General features: G+C 41.8%; 3 protein-coding genes across 3 annotated transcripts in view; 2 read left to right on the forward strand and 1 right to left on the reverse strand.

The window, feature by feature from the left end:
- Positions 1–5,442, reverse strand: part of LOC107704465 (F-box/LRR-repeat protein 12) — a 17,991-nt gene extending 12,549 nt beyond the window's left edge. The window contains exons 1-2 of the mRNA XM_016507392.1: positions 5,255–5,442; positions 4,952–5,027 (exon numbers count right to left, since the gene is read on the reverse strand). Coding sequence (XP_016362878.1) covers positions 4,952–5,027; positions 5,255–5,337 — 159 coding nt within the window. The 5' untranslated portion in view covers positions 5,338–5,442. The remainder of the gene's footprint in view (positions 1–4,951; positions 5,028–5,254) is intronic.
- Positions 5,443–6,132: 690 nt separating this feature from the next.
- LOC107704469 (leptin receptor overlapping transcript like 1) lies at positions 6,133–10,072 on the forward strand. The gene is made up of 4 exons (XM_016507398.1): positions 6,133–6,298; positions 7,606–7,681; positions 7,755–7,941; positions 8,975–10,072. The coding sequence occupies exons 1-4, from the start codon at positions 6,283–6,285 to the stop codon at positions 9,089–9,091; spliced, it is 396 nt and encodes a 131-aa protein (XP_016362884.1). The 5' UTR covers positions 6,133–6,282; the 3' UTR covers positions 9,092–10,072.
- A 1,340-nt stretch (positions 10,073–11,412) lies between these two features.
- Positions 11,413–12,192, forward strand: part of LOC107704468 (tropomyosin-1) — a 3,845-nt gene continuing 3,065 nt past the window's right edge. Inside the window, exon 1 of the mRNA XM_016507397.1 lies at positions 11,413–11,537. Coding sequence (XP_016362883.1) covers positions 11,447–11,537 — 91 coding nt within the window. The 5' untranslated portion in view covers positions 11,413–11,446. The remainder of the gene's footprint in view (positions 11,538–12,192) is intronic.

The following is a 12,192-nucleotide window of genomic DNA, read 5'->3' on the forward strand; positions in this document are numbered from 1 at the left end:
CAGCGCAGAGTAACGTGTCGTGTGTGTGTGTGTGAGAGAGAGGGGAACAGGGTCACATCACAGGAGAGTGAACTGTCTAAAATCTAAAATGTAACTTTTAAAAGTAGAGCAAAAGATTACATTCTGATAAAAGATTATGAAAATTATAGACACTTAAAAGACAATTACTATATAGTTAAGTGAGTTACTATTGAGCTGAAGTGATTGAATAATGACTGTAGAGCTGCTTTACAGCTCATACTGTATTCGTCTCATATCTGATTAATTTTACAACATGATCGCGCTGTTATTTTCCTGTTTATTGCTGTGAAGCTGCTTGGAAATGATCTGTAGAAATAAGTGTGACTTGACTATTGAAACCAAACTGATTTACAGGACCACTCACTCTCACACACACGCTCACTCTCACACACTCTGTCTCACACACACTCTCACTCTCACTCTCACTCTCACTCTCACTCTCACTCTCACTCTCACTCTCACTCTCACTCTCACTCTCACTCTCACTCTCACTCTCACTCTCACTCTCACTCTCACTCTCACTCTCACTCTCACTCTCACTCTCACTCTCACTCTCACTCTCACTCTCACTCTCACTCTCACTCTCACTCTCACTCTCACTCTCACTCTCACTCTCACTCTCACTCTCACTCTCACTCTCACTCTCACTCTCACTCTCACTCTCACTCTCACTCTCACTCTCACTCTCACTCTCACTCTCACTCTCACTCTCACTCTCACTCTCACTCTCACTCTCACTCTCACTCTCACTCTCACTCTCACTCTCACTCTCACTCTCACTCTCACTCTCACTCTCACTCTCACTCTCACTCTCACTCTCACTCTCACTCTCACTCTCACTCTCACTCTCACTCTCACTCTCACTCTCACTCTCACTCTCACTCTCACTCTCACTCTCACTCTCACTCTCACTCTCACTCTCACTCTCACTCTCACTCTCACTCTCACTCTCACTCTCACTCTCACTCTCACTCTCACTCTCACTCTCACTCTCACTCTCACTCTCACTCTCACTCTCACTCTCACTCTCACTCTCACTCTCACTCTCACTCTCACTCTCACTCTCACTCTCACTCTCACTCTCACTCTCACTCTCACTCTCACTCTCACTCTCACTCTCACTCTCACTCTCACTCTCACTCTCACTCTCACTCTCACTCTCACTCTCACTCTCACTCTCACTCTCACTCTCACTCTCACTCTCACTCTCACTCTCACTCTCACTCTCACTCTCACTCTCACTCTCACTCTCACTCTCACTCTCACTCTCACTCTCACTCTCACTCTCACTCTCACTCTCACTCTCACTCTCACTCTCACTCTCACTCTCACTCTCACTCTCACTCTCACTCTCACTCTCACTCTCACTCTCACTCTCACTCTCACTCTCACTCTCACTCTCACTCTCACTCTCACTCTCACTCTCACTCTCACTCTCACTCTCACTCTCACTCTCACTCTCACTCTCACTCTCACTCTCACTCTCACTCTCACTCTCACTCTCACTCTCACTCTCACTCTCACTCTCACTCTCACTCTCACTCTCACTCTCACTCTCACTCTCACTCTCACTCTCACTCTCACTCTCACTCTCACTCTCACTCTCACTCTCACTCTCACTCTCACTCTCACTCTCACTCTCACTCTCACTCTCACTCTCACTCTCACTCTCACTCTCACTCTCACTCTCACTCTCACTCTCACTCTCACTCTCACTCTCACTCTCACTCTCACTCTCACTCTCACTCTCACTCTCACTCTCACTCTCACTCTCACTCTCACTCTCACTCTCACTCTCACTCTCACTCTCACTCTCACTCTCACTCTCACTCTCACTCTCACTCTCACTCTCACTCTCACTCTCACTCTCACTCTCACTCTCACTCTCACTCTCACTCTCACTCTCACTCTCACTCTCACTCTCACTCTCACTCTCACTCTCACTCTCACTCTCACTCTCACTCTCACTCTCACTCTCACTCTCACTCTCACTCTCACTCTCACTCTCACTCTCACTCTCACTCTCACTCTCACTCTCACTCTCACTCTCACTCTCACTCTCACTCTCACTCTCACTCTCACTCTCACTCTCACTCTCACTCTCACTCTCACTCTCACTCTCACTCTCACTCTCACTCTCACTCTCACTCTCACTCTCACTCTCACTCTCACTCTCACTCTCACTCTCACTCTCACTCTCACTCTCACTCTCACTCTCACTCTCACTCTCACTCTCACTCTCACTCTCACTCTCACTCTCACTCTCACTCTCACTCTCACTCTCACTCTCACTCTCACTCTCACTCTCACTCTCACTCTCACTCTCACTCTCACTCTCACTCTCACTCTCACTCTCACTCTCACTCTCACTCTCACTCTCACTCTCACTCTCACTCTCACTCTCACTCTCACTCTCACTCTCACTCTCACTCTCACTCTCACTCTCACTCTCACTCTCACTCTCACTCTCACTCTCACTCTCACTCTCACTCTCACTCTCACTCTCACTCTCACTCTCACTCTCACTCTCACTCTCACTCTCACTCTCACTCTCACTCTCACTCTCACTCTCACTCTCACTCTCACTCTCACTCTCACTCTCACTCTCACTCTCACTCTCACTCTCACTCTCACTCTCACTCTCACTCTCACTCTCACTCTCACTCTCACTCTCACTCTCACTCTCACTCTCACTCTCACTCTCACTCTCACTCTCACTCTCACTCTCACTCTCACTCTCACTCTCACTCTCACTCTCACTCTCACTCTCACTCTCACTCTCACTCTCACTCTCACTCTCACTCTCACTCTCACTCTCACTCTCACTCTCACTCTCACTCTCACTCTCACTCTCACTCTCACTCTCACTCTCACTCTCACTCTCACTCTCACTCTCACTCTCACTCTCACTCTCACTCTCACTCTCACTCTCACTCTCACTCTCACTCTCACTCTCACTCTCACTCTCACTCTCACTCTCACTCTCACTCTCACTCTCACTCTCACTCTCACTCTCACTCTCACTCTCACTCTCACTCTCACTCTCACTCTCACTCTCACTCTCACTCTCACTCTCACTCTCACTCTCACTCTCACTCTCACTCTCACTCTCACTCTCACTCTCACTCTCACTCTCACTCTCACTCTCACTCTCACTCTCACTCTCACTCTCACTCTCACTCTCACTCTCACTCTCACTCTCACTCTCACTCTCACTCTCACTCTCACTCTCACTCTCACTCTCACTCTCACTCTCACTCTCACTCTCACTCTCACTCTCACTCTCACTCTCACTCTCACTCTCACTCTCACTCTCACTCTCACTCTCACTCTCACTCTCACTCTCACTCTCACTCTCACTCTCACTCTCACTCTCACTCTCACTCTCACTCTCACTCTCACTCTCACTCTCACTCTCACTCTCACTCTCACTCTCACTCTCACTCTCACTCTCACTCTCACTCTCACTCTCACTCTCACTCTCACTCTCACTCTCACTCTCACTCTCACTCTCACTCTCACTCTCACTCTCACTCTCACTCTCACTCTCACTCTCACTCTCACTCTCACTCTCACTCTCACTCTCACTCTCACTCTCACTCTCACTCTCACTCTCACTCTCACTCTCACTCTCACTCTCACTCTCACTCTCACTCTCACTCTCACTCTCACTCTCACTCTCACTCTCACTCTCACTCTCACTCTCACTCTCACTCTCACTCTCACTCTCACTCTCACTCTCACTCTCACTCTCACTCTCACTCTCACTCTCACTCTCACTCTCACTCTCACTCTCACTCTCACTCTCACTCTCACTCTCACTCTCACTCTCACTCTCACTCTCACTCTCACTCTCACTCTCACTCTCACTCTCACTCTCACTCTCACTCTCACTCTCACTCTCACTCTCACTCTCACTCTCACTCTCACTCTCACTCTCACTCTCACTCTCACTCTCACTCTCACTCTCACTCTCACTCTCACTCTCACTCTCACTCTCACTCTCACTCTCACTCTCACTCTCACTCTCACTCTCACTCTCACTCTCACTCTCACTCTCACTCTCACTCTCACTCTCACTCTCACTCTCACTCTCACTCTCACTCTCACTCTCACTCTCACTCTCACTCTCACTCTCACTCTCACTCTCACTCTCACTCTCACTCTCACTCTCACTCTCACTCTCACTCTCACTCTCACTCTCACTCTCACTCTCACTCTCACTCTCACTCTCACTCTCACTCTCACTCTCACTCTCACTCTCACTCTCACTCTCACTCTCACTCTCACTCTCACTCTCACTCTCACTCTCACTCTCACTCTCACTCTCACTCTCACTCTCACTCTCACTCTCACTCTCACTCTCACTCTCACTCTCACTCTCACTCTCACTCTCACTCTCACTCTCACTCTCACTCTCACTCTCACTCTCACTCTCACTCTCACTCTCACTCTCACTCTCACTCTCACTCTCACTCTCACTCTCACTCTCACTCTCACTCTCACTCTCACTCTCACTCTCACTCTCACTCTCACTCTCACTCTCACTCTCACTCTCACTCTCACTCTCACTCTCACTCTCACTCTCACTCTCACTCTCACTCTCACTCTCACTCTCACTCTCACTCTCACTCTCACTCTCACTCTCACTCTCACTCTCACTCTCACTCTCACTCTCACTCTCACTCTCACTCTCACTCTCACTCTCACTCTCACTCTCACTCTCACTCTCACTCTCACTCTCACTCTCACTCTCACTCTCACTCTCACTCTCACTCTCACTCTCACTCTCACTCTCACTCTCACTCTCACTCTCACTCTCACTCTCACTCTCACTCACACACACACACACATACTCTTCTGTGGCCATTTTAGACAAAAATAAAAACACACCGGTAAAATCAGGGTAAAAGTCAGAGTAAAAACTCACCCCTTTCCATGTGGAGAGATCAACGGCTCTCCAGAGTCTCTGGTCCTTCACCAGCTGCTTCCAGCGCCTGCAGACCCTAAACACACACATTATATTCATAAACATTCATAAACACACAGATCTGAGATTATAATCCGCGCTGTTTGTTTGTGTTTGATGACTTCCGGTGCACGGATCTCCCGCAGAACACGGAATTGATGATCATCGATCACTAAATTCAGTTTATAAAACACTTTAACGTTACTTGACAAAAACACGGTCGCTGGCTGGATCACTTTCACGGTTGCTTCATCGTAACGTTACCTGGAGTTCCGCACCAGCTCGCGCACGTTTAAATAAGATAAAATATCGATTAAAACGTTTTCGGGGAAACAGTCCAGAACCATGTCTTGATGATGCTATCGGAAGCTCCGAAGCTTGTATACAAATTAAAAATTAAAAAAACAACACGTTTCACATCGTTTAGCCAAAAGCACGTGATCTATGACGTTTGACGCTACGTTCGTCTGAAAACCACGTGACTGCGTCTGCGCCGTTTCCTTTATAATGCGTTGCCATTGTTTTTGTGTTTTCAATATCATAATTAAATATTTAGCTCAAGTGAGCTTTGCCTGTGATATAACAGGACTGAGGCAGAGTTAAAATTGACAGATTTAGTTATGAGATATATGAAATATTTAGCTTTAATCTTTCCAAAACATGCTTAGCGGGATAAACTCTATTAATTATGAAGACACTGCCTTAATTTTGTTATTGATACAAAACTTATTTGGCAGTTTCCATGCTTTAACCCACCAAGAAACTATTTCCGGTGACACCGAAAACAAAATAAAAGCCCCCATGACGCTACAGTCGGGGGTTTCCGGTTCGTCCAGCAGAAAACAGACGAACATTACTTGCTTTTTTTTTAACACGATTCATTATTTATGAACTCAACACGCCATGTGTGTATAAAAATGATTAAGGGTTTGGCATTGTTGTATTTATGTTTATTATGAGAGACTTCAGACCAATCAGCGACAAGAGATTATTTTAAAAAGGATTTAGAAAAAAGTTCCATCTCGAAAACAAAGAATAATGTAACTTTTATTTTATTTTAAATACTAAAAAAATATTTTAATGGTGAAATAACTCCTTTAGTAATGTAATCTTTCTTTAACACTCACACGTCTGTGATACGTTTGCGGTCACCGGAAGTGGCCTCGTCCGGCGCAATGCGCATGCGCAGTGAGGAGGGCAGCGCTAGCGGAGCGGAGGAGCAGAAGCCCGAGGAGTTTCTTCAGCGTTAATTATTCAGCCTGTGTTAATTAGTGTGTTTATGAGTCTGCACGATGGCGGGAATCAAAGGTGAGCGGCTCTAACTGCGCGTGTTTGCGGTGTTTGTGTGTAAACAATGAAGCGGAAGCGGAAGCGGTGTTTATTAGCGGCCGCAGAGCCAAACAAACATTAGCATCTCGGTCTGTGTTTACAATATACACACATCTTTCAAAGAGACACACACACACACACACACACACATATATATATATATATATATATATATATATATATATGAATATCAGGGAATTTTGTACTTTGACATTACATATATTAGACAATGTGCATTTGCGTTTAAATGCTAACACATCTGGATATGAGCTAGCATGAGGATGATGATGATGATGATGGTGGTGCATTAGCTAATGAGTTATTATAGAAAATAAATAGTTGTTAGAGCACAAAATTATTAGTTCGGGTTCTGCCTTCTCGGCTACACTTACACAGAACGTGTTTTGTGTTTGTTGTGTATCTTACTAAAGTGTATGTTGACAGTTTAGTTGAATAACTGATGAATCCTAATAAAGGAGTGAAATAATTCTGTGACTTATATGAATATTTACATATTTGATTGCTTATATTTTAATTGAAGATGTGAATGTAAATGACATTATTTCACTCGGGTAGCCTTTGAAAAGTGAAGATATTTTGAATTTGTTTTTATTTTAATTTTAGACACAATTTTAGTAATTTTGTTGTGTTTTTGCTTTCATATATATTTGTCTATAGATTTTATTAATTGTTTTAGTTATTTGAGTACATCTAATAACTATTTTAAGAAAAATGTTGCCTTTGCAACTAGCTTGAAATAAAAAGCTTTTTAGTTAATGTTTATTTTAAGTAACATATTTTTTAATGGTTTTAATAATAATAATAATATATATATATATATATATGTAAGTAAATAATAATAAAGAAATATATGCACTGCTTTTCAAAAGCTTGGGATCAGTAAGATTTGTAATGTTTTTAAAGTCTCTTCTGTTCATCAAGGCTGCATTTATTTGATCGGAAACAGAAAAAATCAGTAATATTGTGAAATATTATTATAATGTAAAACAGCTGTTTTCTATGTGAATGTGTGTTAAACTGTAATTTATTTCTCTGTATTTTCAGCATCATTACTGCAGTCTTCAGTGTCACGTGATCTTCAGAAATCATTCAGATAACAGATATTCACTTAGAAAAGCATTATTTTAAATTGCAATAATATTACAGTTTTTGTCTGTATTTCTGATGAAATAAAAGCAGCCTTGCTGAGCAGAAGAGACACATTATAAATGGTACGGATCCCAGACGTTATGCATTAGTTATCAGTGAAGTGTGTTGTGTTTCAGCTCTGATCAGCCTGTCGTTTGGAGGAGCGATCGGTCTGATGTTCCTCATGCTGGGCTGCGCTCTGCCCGTCTATAAGTGAGTGTCTCTCTCTCCTGTCTCTCTCTGTGTGTGTGTGCGGAGCGTCTGCTGACGCTGTGTCTGCGTGCAGTGCGTACTGGCCTCTGTTCCTGCTCTTCTTCTACATCCTGGCACCTATCCCATACTGCATCTCTCGCCGCGTGGTGGACGACACGGACTCGGCCAGCAACGCCTGCAAAGAGCTGGCCATATTCCTGACCACAGGCATCGTGGTGTCCGCCTTCGGGCTGCCCGTCATATTCGCCCGCGCTCACGTGGTAAATATCAACATGACACGCTGTTCAAACATGTATATGTGAATGGTTTTCACTCGCTTCTCTTTCAGGAGTTTCTGATGAAACATTATGAAGGCTACTAGGGCTGGATATTGATGCACACTTTATGAATCGATTCTTTATTTGATTAGTTTTGATGTATATCATGTTCGTTGCAGGTACACGTCAGTTTTTCTTAAAGGAGTCGTTCAACCAAAAATTAGAATGTGCTCTGCATTCTCAGTTCTTCTGAGATCAGGATGAGTTTGTTTCTTCATCAGGTTTGGAGAAATGTAGCACTGCATCAGTGTCTCTCTGAAGTGAATGGGTGCCGTCAGAACGAGCGCTGATAAAAACATCAGCACAAGTAATCCACAGCACTTCAGTCCATCAGTTAACATCTGGAGAAGACAAAAGCTGAAACACATCCAGCATTAAGATGTTTTTAACTAAAATACATTGAGTCCATAATAACTCTTCCTCCAGTGAAAAAGTGTTCTGGTGTGAATCAGGAGAGAAATCTGCACAGATCAAGCACCGTTTAAACAGCTCTAAACACATATATGTCTGGATTTTAGACACTTTTTCACATTATTATGGATTATAGACTCTGTGGTATTTTAGTTAAAAACGTCTTAATGCTGGATTAGTTTCAGCTTTTGTCTTCTCCAGATGTTAACTGATGGACTGGAGTGCTGTGGATTACTTGTGGATTATTGTGATGTTTTTATCAGCTGTTTGGACTCTCATTCTGACGGCACCCATTCACTGCAGAGCATCCATTGCTGAGACACTGATGCAATGCTACATTTCTCCAAATCTGATGAAGAAACAAACTCATCCTAATCTTGGATGAACTGAGGGTGAGCACATTAATTTTTGGCTGAACTGTTGTGTCAAAAGCACGTTTATTGTGTGAATCCGGCGCTGAAACGGACAGAGTTTGATCACAGCGAGAGCAGGATTGATCTCCGTCCGTGTCAGCGTGAATGTGAGGAAGTTTCCAGACGGCTGACTGAGTACTTGATGTGCGCAGATGGCCTGGGGAGCCTGTGCTCTGGTGCTGGCGGGAAACATCGTGATCTTCGCCACCATCCTGGGCTTCTTCCTGGTGTTCGGCTCTAACGATGACTTCAGTTGGCAGCAGTGGTGAAGCAGGGCTCTCCGCTCATCTCACTCTGACATTACTGTTTTATTTATAATTGCCGCCCATTGATAGAAGCAGGAATCCAGTGCAATAATTGTGTTAATGTCAGATTTCTTTCTTGTTACGAATGCAGGTGGTCGAACAGAAACATTGTTTTTCTGAAGCTTTGAACACTGAAGTCTTTGCTTTGCATTTCTCTTTAACTCAGAGTTTATTTATTTGTTCCCGTTCTCTGCTGCAGCTGATCATCGTATTAAACGTGACCTCGTCGACTGAAGCTCGTTATGTTGATGTGATGATTCTGTTTTTATTGCATAGCGATGCGTTTGTTTCCCGCAAACGTTTCTTTTAGAGAAAAACCCAGAGTAACCGGTTATTAGGTAACTATGAACACGCAAATGAAACGCAGGTCATGTTTGTTTTAGCTCATATCCATCGTTCATAAAGACAAGATGGTGTGAGTTTCTCTGAATCAGACACTCGGTGTGTGACGAGAGGTTAAAGTCAACATGAAATCTCTGATTCATCAGTGCACAATAAATCGGTAAATATAAAGTTGGCCTTATAATCTTTATTTATTCATGTAGAGAAACTTTTCACCATCCAATTAATAATTCCTGATGGATAAAATCAAGTCTTATCCTACACTTGTTTGCTCTGTTACACGTTTCTATGGAAACCTATTTCCGTCACAGAATCAAAAAATTGCTACTTTTTAATCTTACGATTCTGACTTTCCTCGCCAGAGTTGTAAGATATGAACTCAGAATTGCAAGAAAAAAGTCAGAAGTCTGTGTTTGTATCTCACAGCTTCTCTCTGAGTTTTGAGTTTACATCTCGCAATTGTTTTTTTGGCACAGAATAAAAACAAATTTTAAAAACGGTATTTTTGGCTTTTCTTTTTTTTCTTGTTTATATTTGCATCTCAATTGAGAGGCGAACCCACAATTCTGAGAAGAAAAGTCTGAATCATAAAATATAAACTCATAATTATGAGGAAAAAAGTCAGAGATTAAACTCGCAATTACGGTTTTTATTTTTTATTACATGGTGAAAACTAAAAAAAAAAAAAAATTGCGAGATGCAAACTCAAGAAAAGTCAGAATTCTGTGTTTTTATCTTGCAATTCTGACTCAGTTTTTTTTATTCTGTGGCACAAATGCGCTTCCATTCAATGCATTGGTAGAAAGTGCTGTTTCATATTGACTTTAAAGCTTCGAAGAGACGTTCTGTTATTTTATATCTCACTCTTTGTGCAGAAACGGCGCAGGTAACATCGTGACTTTTTCCTCTCTTCTTGTTCATTTTTTAAATAAATGCCATTTTTGAATTGAATTGTATGTTTGTTGTCATTGCAGATGATGTACAGTGGAAAAAAAAAAAGGTTTAGGATTTTTTCCACTCACAAACCGTTACATAGAAATGTTAGAAATAGTGAAAAAACTGAAATAGTATTTTCTTGTAAAACATGCTCCAGTAATCTTGTATATGACCTCTGACTGTTGACTGTTCCTGTTCAGATTCTGCTGATGTTACTGACTCCATCCCAGAAGAGAAGCTAGTCTTTAATAATCATCCAGTAATGAAACGTAAAGTGAGGCCTCGGGCAGGTTTTCTGCGCTCAGTGGAATGAAGGAGATTCGCTGAAACGCCGGCATCACTGAAACACACACATTCCATGAATAATACAGATCTGCATGAATCTCATCAAACACGTTTGGGACACAAACCAAAAAATAACAAGATGTAGGTCTAAAAATATATTATGCATGAAGAAAATAAAGGCGTTTTTAATTTATTTGCATACCAATTTCACCCCAAATTCTTATTACTGTATCTGAATCCTTTACTAGTTCTCATTATTCTCAATGCTGCTTAATTAGATTCTTATCAACTTAGTACAATGTTGTTGTTTTTAAATTAAATCAGCATTAAGCAAACAGATTCTGCATCATGTAAAATTCTCAAAATAATATATTAATATGTTCTTAAATCATGATAATGATTATTTGGTGGTTAAATGTGTTTAAAGCAATGCACAGAAGAAGAAAAAACTGAAATGTGTTAACATGAACTAACAGAAAAATGCGTTATTAAAATCAAAAGCTGCATCTGTTTAAATTATTAATGAACTAACAATGAACAGTATGTCTATTAACTAACATTAACAAAGATAAATAAATACAGTTACAAATGCACTGTATATTGTGAGTTAGTTCATGCATTAACTGTAATGCACAGTGAAACATGAGCGGGAGGTTGGTGTGTGTTTGAGTATTTGGGCCCCGGAGCGAGAGCCGACCTTCATCATGTTTGTAGAGCAGCTCTGAACGACTGAGAGACCAGATCAGATCAGAGGTTATGAGGAGATTTTTCAGAGTTGACAGAGATGAAGATTACGGTCAGATTCAGTATCTCACGGCTAAATGCATCCGACTGTCTCAGGAGAAAGGTAAGCGTGCAAGTCATACTCTCATTTTTAGTTTGGCACAAACCAGTGAGGACTAGACCGCAGAAAATGCTGAAAACAAGCACATATTCCTTTTAGTTTCAGTGTGTTCAGTGCTACAATCCTGTCGTTTATTTGACTCTTGACATGATCACATAAAATAGCATTTATTTGATCTCACTGCAAGAAATATGATTATTTGACACGCAGCTGATGTGTATAAAACATGCTGTTCATGTGCACACGTTTGTTCATGCATTAATAATGACCCTAATCCTTTTTAGTTGTAATCGCAGCAGTCCTGCAGTTCAGACATTGTAGATGGGCTAGAGTTAGGTGTCACAAACATCAAAAGATTATAATGTTATTTTAAAGCAGTGCAAATTGTATATTATAAGTGTTTGTTCGTAAACAAAGTAATATTGTATTCAAATAATATTGTTTGACTTTATTTTGCACTACTGATACGTTTTGTTAATATTACTTATTTAAGTTTATTTTGCATAACTTTTTCATTCTGTGCAGCTGTGCTTCAAATGCATTAAGTTTTTGTGCACGCAAATAGTTCATGTTAGCTGGTGATTTCAGCTGCTCAGTGAAGCGTGTGTGTGTGTGTGTGTGAGTGTGTGTGTGTGTGTGTGTGTGTGTGAGTGTGTGT

This window comes from Sinocyclocheilus anshuiensis, unplaced genomic scaffold (genome assembly GCF_001515605.1).
Source record: "Sinocyclocheilus anshuiensis isolate Anshui unplaced genomic scaffold, SAMN03320099.WGS_v1.1 scaffold1067, whole genome shotgun sequence".
Classification (NCBI taxonomy): Eukaryota; Metazoa; Chordata; class Actinopteri; order Cypriniformes; family Cyprinidae; genus Sinocyclocheilus; species Sinocyclocheilus anshuiensis.